General features: G+C 39.1%; 1 protein-coding gene across 3 annotated transcripts in view; it reads right to left on the reverse strand.

Annotated features, from left to right (window-relative positions):
• LOC137974471 (cAMP-dependent protein kinase catalytic subunit alpha-like) overlaps positions 1 to 3,733 on the reverse strand; it is a 20,231-nt gene extending 16,498 nt beyond the window's left edge. The window contains exons 1-2 of one of the 3 annotated variants that reach the window (XM_068821487.1): positions 3,679 to 3,733; positions 3,267 to 3,348 (exon numbers count right to left, since the gene is read on the reverse strand). In XM_068821487.1, the coding sequence (XP_068677588.1) occupies positions 3,267 to 3,303 (37 nt within the window). In that variant the 5' untranslated portion in view covers positions 3,304 to 3,348; positions 3,679 to 3,733. Of the gene's footprint in view, positions 1 to 3,266; positions 3,349 to 3,512 lie in introns of all 3 variants that reach the window. The other 2 variants (XM_068821485.1, XM_068821486.1) reach the window with 2 other exon arrangements.
• Between the last annotated feature and the right edge of the window lie 7,692 nt (positions 3,734 to 11,425).

The raw sequence follows: 11,425 nt of genomic DNA on the forward strand, positions 1-11,425 counted from the left end.
GAAAAGGCTTTGTCCCTTTCATCCAAAGAAGAAGTTGACACATTGACGCTCCCAGGGGAGATCTACACAGTGCTGATTGGTTCCTCAGTAACCCTCACAGCATTTCCAGATGACAGTTTCTTAACCAATGGAAAGGAATGTGTGGTTCGTTTCAGCAGACGCTCATGGGAGAGGAAAGCGTGACGAATCCCTAAGTGTATCTGCATGGGAGGCTAATTAATTACTTGTCTTAGAACTGCAATTTTCAGGGCCCTTGAAACAAGTTTTGGTGAAGGACAGGAGGAACTAGATGGCAAACAAGAGCATGATCTACATAGAGGGGATATACACATGATGCTCCTTGCTGGAAATTTTCAAACCAAAGTCTCTGAAATGCAGAGACAGTTGTTAGCAAAAAATGACTGATGGAAAAAGTTCTTTTTACTGCCTGAAATTTGACCAAATTACAAAGGTTTCAGGGTATTTATAAGATTAACACTTAACCCCAACACGCACACAGGCTATCTGTGTGGTTACTTGTTCAACAGATGAGAAACTGGAGTGATTTCCCACTTGCACTAATTCCCCAGCTGTTGACCACACACCAATCAAGAGCAACAATTAGCCACACAGAGAGCCTGTGTGCAGGTACAAGTCCCCAACAAGGGACCAATAAATACCTAAGGCTTTAGTAACTATACTAAATTAAAAATAATAAGGAACTCCCATTAGTTTAACCTTGATTAACATGCAATTTACTTTAAACAGCCAAATGTTATTTACGTTTAAAATTGACGATATATACATATCCTGTCAAGTAAAAGGACAGACACTTTTCCAAGGCAAATACGTGGATCCAGTCCAGAGGGTGTCTCCTTCATAAAGAGCGGCAGACCTTGTCCACAGGTAAAGGGTAAAGAGTAACAGGTAAAAGGGTAAAGGGTGTCAGAATCCATATATTAGTGTCACGCAAGGCAAAATTCCCCTGCGGGTTTTGGCTATGCTTCATTGCATGACAATGGAATGTACAAAATATGGAGTGTAACTTTGATTGACTTGTATCATGTAATGTGGGAAGACAGAGAGCAAGAGAGTTGTTCCGTAAATCGAAAGCGAGTGGATTGTACTCTACCTTGCGACGATTTGCTATTGAAAAGTTTGAATGAAGTGGCATAATTTTGGGTGAACGGTGAAGAGAAGAAATTTCTACCTAACCCACCCATGAGTCCACTCTGGGAAAGGAATCTTAGGTTCCTTTGATGCACCATGAACAAAGTGATCTTTGATCAATGATCCTTTTTCAGATCATCGTTAAAGAAACACCAATTCTGAGTTGCTGTTTGTCTCTTTTTTGAAAGCGAATCCTCTTGTAAAACCATTGAAATGGTAATGGTTGAGCATTTTTATCCAATTCATTTGAATAGTTTCCCTGAAAGATTTGTTTTAAAGCAGAGCAAAACAACAAGTCGGAAATGGGCTTTTGCAATGCACATAGAAATTAGCCATGTTTTTGTCACTTAAATTACATCTTGTTGGCTGGGGATACTACTTGGTTTGCTGACCACCCAGAAAACCTTGTATTGTTGACATTTTTCTTGTACTCTTTCTTCACTTTCGTTCCTTAAGTTTACCAAAGAAGATCGGATAGAACTGTTTCAAAACTCCTTTTATTCTTTTGTTCGCATAGTCACTGCAGGTAGCTTGCTCTCATAAGGTTGGAATTTTTTTCACTTGACTATTAAATCTTATCCAATCTATGCTTCATTTCATCGATCAACATTATATCGACGAAACAAGGTAATATCATTCATGGTAATTCTTAGGTCGCGGGTCAGGTTGTTGAAAAGTTTAAACATGATAACCATCAGGTAGAATTCTCTACCCTTTAACCCTCACCCTTTACCCGTGGAAAAGGTCTGCTCCATAAAGAGTCTTTTGTGCAAATATAGCATCTTCTCTCAGAAGTGAAAAAAGTTTGGGTTTTCAAGAAAAGATAGGTGTTTGCCATTTAGCCAAAAAACCTGGAAATGCCGATTTGAGGTCAAATGGAAAGACACTATTTTCCAGAAAATAGTCTCAGAAATTGTGGACAAACTCCAGAGGTAGTCCACGTTTCCCGTACGGAATGGAATTTGGAAAATTGCCATTTGCGAGAATTGTTCCATTTCCAGGCCCTTTCCACAAGATCAAGTAAATTTGTGGGATAAAATGCCAGATAATAAATGGTTAAGCACTATTCTTATTCGGTTGATCAATAAATTCGGAAAATCGCTAACCTTTATGCAAAAATCATTCCATCCAGATTATTTGGCTAAATTGTAAGAACCCAATATTTCAGATATTTTTCTCAATTTTCTGATACGAAATCTTTAAATTATCTATAGATCATAAATCATAATAATGATCCTTACTTGCCGTCCAGTTTGCCCTCTTCTACCAAAATCTACCCTTGACTACTTTCTTAAAAACTGAGACGATCTCTGGTACAAATGCTCATAGTACACAAAAATATTATTTTTGACGTCTTGGTAAATATCAGTGTATACACTTATAACAAGTAAACCCACAAAAATGTGAAATACAACTGCTTCGAAATAACCTTTTTGCTTGAAGCGACAGACAAAACGTCAGCTAAGTCCTCTTCAAAAAGATCAACAGATGTCACGTAGCAGGACATAATGAATTCAAGGAATCGCGCCAAGATAAGCGTAGCAATTGTCAATAATTATTATTCCCCCTTTATACTAACAAATAACAAAATAAATAAATTTCTCAACGAAAAAAAACAAGGCCCATTTCACTACAGGCACTTCCTAAAGTAACTTCGAATGTCTACGAAAATCTGGTATCGCAAAATCACTATCGGTTTGTCAGCGCGTCACACAGATTCCATTGCTCAAGAGTATAAATTGTGATACAAACAAAAATCGTAAATGCTAGTAGCCACCCCACACATCACTGACGAAGTTCTGACAAATATGGCTGATGCCTGCTGAAACTTATTCGACTTCATTCATTCAGTTTCCATGCAAGTTTGAAAAAGAAAACCGAAGCACATATATTAGTTAAGCTCAAGTTAAACTGAACGGATTTCTGACATGAATATTGACGGTAGTCGTCTCAGGAATGTTAATGTTTGAAAGCTAAATTTAGGTTTGAACTTTTTCAATTTGAACTAAATTCCGCTGAATATAAAAGCACTGATTATATCACCAATGAACCCTGTAAAGCCCACTTGACTTCAACATTAGTGCCGTGAAAAGATCAAGGAACAAAAATTAACTTACTAATATCATTTTTTGCTCCCTTCTTCGTTAGCGGCATGACAGCGCTGCTTGAATTGCTAAACAGATTTCTCTACGACGTCAGCTGAGGAAAGAGTTAAAAAAACTATACTGTATCAAACCTTCAGCGACTTCATACAACGAGCCTGCAGGCAGTGTTAACTTTTTTTCTTAAAACATAAACCGATTGAAGTGTTTTATCCGAATGCACAGCAAGCCAAATGATAAAATAATGCTTCAGATGCTTACATATACGCCTGTCGGGATCTCAGTTTACCTCTTTGTGCTTAATATCAAGGAACGAAAAGAGTCTTGCCGATATTTTCTCTTGACTGCAAAAGTGCTCGTGGTTTACAAACACTGCGATGTTGTCCAATACCACCTTTTTAATCAAACGATGAACAAGGTAGTTTACCTCTGTTAGTATCTTGCTCCCTCGAGACCAACTGGGGTTTGTTATTTGCAGTATGAGGGGAGGAGCTACTTTTAACAATTGTTAATTTATGCACTGTCCTGTTTACCTTTCGTTTAAAAGTAAACCCGCATAGTACCACGAAAAATTCACGATGAAAAATTTTTGTTTTTTTAATTTTCTGTCTATGATTTTTCACTCGACTGACACATAAGTCTTTTGCATCATATCATGTCGGATATTCTCCATCAAGTTTTACTTCATTCTATGTTCTACATTTTATACGGTTCAATTGACTTCTACATTGCTTAATTATATTTTTGCAGACAATAGAAGGAACTGGTCTGACCTTTTCGCCTCTATCAGTAAGCTCTTATCTATAACAAGTGCTAAGGTTAAGCTTACTTAATAAATAAAATCTAAATAGCACATCACAAAAAAAACAGCATGTTGTTAGTTACAACGGAGTGGTATATGTCAACTCTAGATTCCGTATTACTCCCAAGAGAATGAAGCCACAAACATGAAAAAGAAAAAAAAACTTTAAAACTCCCCTAGTTAAGGACAAATTAAACGTGCGTTCACAGATTGTGCAGATTGATAAACCTGGCCCTTGTCTCCTCAAACAAAAGTGACCATTGCAACTACCAGCCTCAGTATATGTCTTATATTTCAAGGAGACGAGGAATATTTATCTATCGTTTGCTTGCCTTGAAATCCGTGTCGTTCAGCCATCTTTATATGGGACGTACGCTCGAATATTTTTGAAGATGCAACCTCTGAAATTTTTGAAAGATGCAAAACCGACCTGCTATTTCCAGTCTTTTTCGACGAACACTTTGTCAACCAATCGCATCGCTTCCGGTGGATTGAAGTCAGTGCACTTCAAAACTTGGTGATAACTCTCAAAATTTTGATGCTGGTTTGGACGAGTTATAGTTTTATCAAATCTTTTAGAAGACTTTTTAAATGAGGTAAAATAAGAACACTTGTCTACACGTCTATATTCCCTCTGAGGAAAACAAATATATATGGTGATTTATCATACTTAGGGCATTTAGTTCCCGGTGTTGTGGTCTGGTCTTTCTGGTCTGGATAGGGTAGGGTGGAGGACCTCGCATAGGACCTCGAGTCCTGTTCGTGCTCCTTCCCTCTGGGCAGGTTTGCCCAGTAGAAGAGACAAACCAGATGTCTCGTAAAACCAGCTCTCTCAAAACTACCCCGCGGGAAGAAAAAAGTTGTTGCACTACGGTTTGCGGTTCATAGTGCATTGTGGCTCTATGAAAGCTCAAGCGCATTATTTATTTATTTATTTTCCAAAAAAAGGTAACCGCTTGGTGCAACCGTAGCGTGAAAACCTTACAAATTTCTGACAGACCTATACAAACTTCAACGGAGCTGGTGTCCTGCGTCCAGGTAGGAGAAGCCATTTTTGTGGTAGTGCATTGTAAGTGCACTACTCACCATGTCACCGGGTTGTAAGAGTATAAGCGTGTAAGAGTGTAAGAGCGTAAAGCTAAGAGTAAGAGTGTAAAAGTGTAAGCCGTGACAATAGGCCCACAGCGCGTGCATAACCCATGAAAATAAACAGGTCTGTTGCAAGCGTGCTTGAGTTTCAACAAATGAGCCCCAAAACCGGCAAGAATTTGTGACGCTGATGAATAATAAAGCAGCTGCTATTTCCAAAACGATGGAATTAACTGGTGATAAATAACCTCGTCTAGGAGAGTGAATTTTTGATGGTCAACCTCAAGGGTTGGACGCTTGTGATCTTTGTGTTGAATTCGCACATTTCTTGTCAAACTTTATAACACTTGAAACTGAAAAAAGAAAGAAAACTAAAAAAAAAAACACAAAAATCCGGTGTGCTGCCATCATTTTGATATGGATGTATCCTTTTTTTGCGAGTTGTTAGTGAACACGCAAGATAACTTGATCATGGCGCTTTCGATTTTGCTATTTACTTGTGCAGGCAATAGTACAATAGAAAAATTGAACGTAGCAAAAATCTCCAAAAATTTTTTTCGCAGATGGTAACTTTTTATATTCTTGGTTCAAAATTACTAATAATAATAATAATAATAATAACAATAATAATAATATAAATAATAATGATAATGATAATGATAATGATAATGATAATGGTAATGATAATGATAATAATAATAATGGCCGTTTTTATACTAGAGACGCATAATCCGTCCAGACGAATTATGCGTCTCTCATGTTATCCGTCTAGTGTAAAGACGGGACGAACTATATGAGACGCATAATTCGTCTTGGACGAACTTGGGCAAACATTTTTTCTGCGTCTGTTAATTTCGGCCAGTATAAAGACGGGCACTAGACGCATAATGCGTCTGGACGAACTTTCCAGTGTAGTGCGTCTTCGAAGACGCACTAAAATAAATTCTTCGTCCAGACGCATAATGCGTCTTGTGGCCGTCTTTATACTAGACGAAATTAACAGACGCAGAAAAAATGTTTGCCCAAGTTCGTCCCAGACGAATTATGCGTCTCTAGTATAAAAACGGCCAATAATGATAATGCTTTATTGAATACACATATTGGCACCTAACAGATGAGTTACAATGTGGTATATAAATAGTTGAAAAATATAAAAATATTATAAAATTTACGTGCTTTTTGGTAGGGACTGGGATTACATTGTATATTTTAAAAACTTATATTACAATTCATTTATTAAAACCTATCTAATACATTAACTAATACAATTTGGCCATAGCAGGAAAAAAACTCTTACCAAACCGGTTTGTCCTAAATTTAAAGCGGCTAGAAGTATTGCTGTTCCTTAAATGATGCGAGTGGCAACGAGCACGCGTAGCTAGGGGGAAGGAGGCGGTGCAGTTGGCAGCCGGGTCGGCACCGATGTTTTGCCAAACCCTCTGGCAGGGATGGTCACGCCTCATTTCAAGACTTGTCACGTTAACCTGTACGAGGGCCTGTTGATATTTTAGGCCAGGGAATAGGATACGCGTGGCCCTCTTCTGTATCCTTTCAATCTCAGTGGTCTACTAGATAACGCGGGAGACTTGCCGCCCAGACGACGCAGGAATACTCGAGGACCGAGCGAACCAAGGCGTTATAAACGCCATTGATGTCCATAGAGGAGACTCCAGAGCGCTTCAAAACCCTTAGGATGTGAAGGCAATTTGACGCCTTGGTAATAATTTCATTATATTGGTGTTCGCCGATCCTTCCTCTTGAGAGTGTCGCACAATGTTAGACACACAAGTATTTTATGACAGGACACCCTTTCTAACGGTAAGATGTTGATCAGCAATGTTTGAAGGTCTTGCTGGGATCTTAAGGAACAAATGACCATATCTTTGCATTTCTTGGGATTTAGATTCATGTTGTTACACTCGGCCCATTGAAAAATGCAGTCTAGGTCATTTTGTATCAGGGAAGCCTGGCCCGAGGAGATAACCTCCGAAATTGTGATGTCATCAACGTACTTTCAATGATTTGAGAGGAGAGGGGAACGTGTGGTTAGGTCGTAAATCATTATCAGGAATAGTATTGGACCTAGCTTTGCACATTGAGGTACCCCAGCATGGACGGGCATCCACTCCGATATAGCGTTTACGAGCTTTACGGCTTGGCGCCAACCACTAAGAAAGCTGCAAATCCATCTTATCAGAGAACCACCTCTTTACCTTTACACTACTTCTGGTATGTCTGCATCATCAGTAAATAAAACTTGGAAGCTGCGCTCCACATAATCGTCGCCTGATAAACCACCTTCATACTCGGTTGACTTCTCCTCAGAAGGTTTTGAAGCTGTTAATATTAATATTTCTTAAAAGATTCCAAAACTTGATTTTGATTAGCTCACATGTAATATACATTATCTTGAGTCCATGGATTGAGATCAGACCTCTCAGTTTAACTTCTAACCCCCCCTACAAATGTTTAAGAAATTACTTCTTACCCCCCTACCCTGCGCTTTGGTTTAACTTCAGGCCCCCCTATTAATCTTAGAACCCCCCCTCCAGATAATTATTGCACAGTCCCTTATACAAACTAGAATCCTTGATGTTCCAGTAGTGGGACCATTCATATTGCTATAATAACCAGCTTGACGTAGACTCGTTATAACCTTCTCGGTGACTGCATTATCCCTCCTTTGCGACTGCGAACAGTTATTAAGTGACAACAAATGACTCGCGGAATAAATAATACGACCAGGGTTGAATTGAGCCGTACTCCTGTCTAAACCAGTAGCAAGCCGACCGGAGGTATCGGTTCCGGGTTGTGGGTGAACGTCCCCACATCGTAAAGATGGTTTCATGGCAGGTGAAGCGAGAGATACTAGATGGTTCGGCGAGACAAATTACCGTGATCCCACGCTTAGTCCATTTCGCCATGGGAATTTTGATTCGGTGATAACATGTTCCCTTGGTTAAAATTGACCCAAAAGATAGAACAGCATTCTGGAACAGTACTTTATCATTGTCGTAGTATAAACCACTGCCCGGCAAAAAAGTGTTTATTTAGGACGGCCAAAATGAAAAATAGCGAGAGCCCAAAGTCGGCAGGAGCTGCCGCCATTAGGTCCCAGTCCCGAAGAAATTGGGACCATCCAATTTATATTGTTTTTTCATGTCGCATTTTGTTACTGATGGCGAAGTATTTAATTGTCGATCGACACTTCCTGAAAACTTCCTTCTGCTCTTCCTAAAAACTGTATATCAATATTTATTTACTTTTGCATCAATATTTGTTTCGTATAAAGCAGGCTAACAAAATATGCACCTTGCTTAGTTCGCATTATTTGAGCGTTAAAACAGAATGTTTGGTCCTTTGTTTCTGACCGAAAGTCGTATATCTTGAGGTCACCCATACAAATACTAACCCAACCGGACCAGAGATTAACTTCAGTGAGTTTTTCTTTTGGAAAGCTATCAGAGGCTTGTGGTGATAAAGAAGTTGCAATGGAACTTGGAAATGATCAACATGTCATCCTCGAAGCCAATGTTTCTCCATTCCCTTTTATTTTCTTCAATCTTTGTGGGTTTAGTATGCGGTTTCACGACACTTCCTGACCAGTGGTCACGCGGAGGATCACATGATCCTTATACCGCTCGAACAACTACACACTAGTCGTGACTCCATCAGAAAGGCTCGTGAGGCATTCCTCATACACAGAGGAAAAACACTGGAGCCTGCAGGCCTTAACAGAAGAGATGAAATGTAATTTAGTTTAGCTACCTTTTAATTTTCTTTTGTTTTTTTCATCTTGTTATCATGTATTATTCTCTCTCTTTTTTTTTTTATGCATTTCCGTTTTTATAACACATCACGTAGCATTTTTATGTCATTTCCGGTAAATATAAAGATCTTGTTACTAGCATTTATCCATTCAATAAACCTGAAGAAGGCTGGTGTTGGCCAGCCGAAATATTGCAAGCAACAACGCCTATGTTCACGTTTTCTTGACCAACCTTTGCAGGATATTTTCTATTTTAAAGTTTTTTATGGTGTGGTCACGATCTATTTTGATCCAACGTAGAGCAAGTTTTGATCGTACACGGTTTTTGCAGTGGTTTAATCCTTAAAAAGTTATTTACTAGTAACCACACGTCTTCTCATGGGGCTTTACCATGGCACTACAATGATATACGGTACCAAAAAAATATCGTGTACCATTATAGCTACATATTACGCAAAGACGACTTGAATCTCGTGGATAACAAAACACAGCTCGGTTGACAGTTATCATAAAAGCGCTGCGTTACTGCACTACTACAACCCACGTACGCAATGCGTGCCTATTTTTTTTTTTTTGGGGGGGGGGGGGGGGGAATGATGGTCCTAGTTCTAGTCCTAATTCAGCTTCAAAATGTGTCCCTTTGAGCAAATTCGGAATACCTGCCCTCTATTGTCTTTTCACAACGGAATTGTTGTTTCGCTGTGTGCTCTCGGGTTAAAATTGCATTACTAGGGATTGCAAATGCGGTATGGTAAAGAAAGGAAAGGAACTTTATTTATTACTTTAGTGATTATTAGTCTTGTAGCGGTGGAGCACTAATTGGGGACACTGTAAATTGAAATAAACAAATAGAGTACTGATGAGTACCCGGAGAAAAACCGTCCCAGAACAGAGTAAAGAACCAAAACACTAAACCCGTCTGGGAATCAAACTCAGCCAGGTGGTATTTCCATGACCTTTTTTGAAATTATGTGATATCTAGGAAGTTCATAGGAATTTCCCCGGATGGTGTCTGTTGATATGGACATGATCAGCAACCGTCGCAATAATGTGTGTGTATCCTAAAAGGAGAAACTTGATGGTCAACAGGTAACAGATAGTTAGCAGGGGTCACCAGCCTAACCTTTGCTAGGCTGAAACCGCAATTTGGAGTGTTTTGCATGAGTTTGCTACACCGTACCAACACCCCTCCGTGATAGTTTGCTACGGTTGTGGTGGAAAATAGAAACCTAGTGGACGCATACTTGATCTACCAAATCACTAAGTTTTCGTTACTTATGTAACAACCGACGACTTGGTACCCACGACCCATGCGCCACGACCATTAGTCACCACTCCCCATCCAAAGTACCGATGCCACTTACGTTACAACATTACAATCAGTTTTCTATTATTTAAATGCTTACAGCAGTTATAACATTTTTGATTATACATTTACCTATATTACAATAATGTAGGCTTACGCATTGAACACAGAGAGGTCTATGTGTACAGATTCTGCTGGTGAGAATTCAAAACCATGTGAAAAAAATCTTTTAATATCGAATATTTTGAGGGGTAGACTTCATTTTGGACCATTTCTTTTGAAGTGCTTTCAAATTATTGGAATTTGTTTTTCCATTGCGTTCCGGATTCTTCACGGGTCATCTTGTGTGTGTTGCAAAATGCGCTGTTTGGGAGGCGACACGTGTTGGCGTCATTCACATGCATGTCAATGCAATGCCTCTTTTCTGGTTATTAGTGATTAAAGCAAATGAAAAAGTCCTCAATCTGCTTAATCTAAACAATCTACAATCTGCAATCTTCGTTTTAACATGACCGTGCTCAAAAAGGGCACTCGCTGTTACTATAAATGAGATAATTGCATCGCAGGCTATTTCATTTAACTTGTCGGGCTAATTTCTTACAAAAAAAGTATGCAATATTTTTAACTACTATCGCAGAAACTTGTAACGGTATTTGTTACTTCACCCGATGTGAACGAATCCGGAATCCGGTATCCAGCAAATGTGAACTTTGGATCCAGAGGATGGAATCCGGAATATTGTATGAAATCCAGGATTCATGTTTTTGGAACCCTTGAGTTTGGGATCCGGATGAATCCACAGGCTGGAATCTGGAATCCTTGGGCCACTGGATTCCCTTACATAGGGCAAGTTACTGGTTTTGATTTTGATTCCAGTCAACTCGGGGTGCGTTTGATTAAAATCCGGATTTAGACCTGAAAACGTGGATCTTCGGATTTCCAATCGAAGACAAAATCTGAAAACAGATTTTGTCGCGGATTTCATAAATTGGAAATCCATGTAAGGAAGAATTTCAACCTGTGAAATCTGCGCCAAAATCTGTTTTCAGATTTTGTGTTCGAGTGGAAATCCGAAGATCCAGATTTTAATATCTAAATCCAGATTTCTCAATCAAACACACCCCTAGATGTTAACATCAGTTTCCACAATCGCACTTTGCTTGATGGTCAGACTTTGGAATGGAACTGGATATGAAACAGCTATAAAA

The sequence above is a fragment of the Montipora foliosa genome, chromosome 10 (genome assembly GCF_036669935.1).
Source record: "Montipora foliosa isolate CH-2021 chromosome 10, ASM3666993v2, whole genome shotgun sequence".
NCBI lineage: Eukaryota > Metazoa > Cnidaria > Anthozoa > Scleractinia > Acroporidae > Montipora > Montipora foliosa.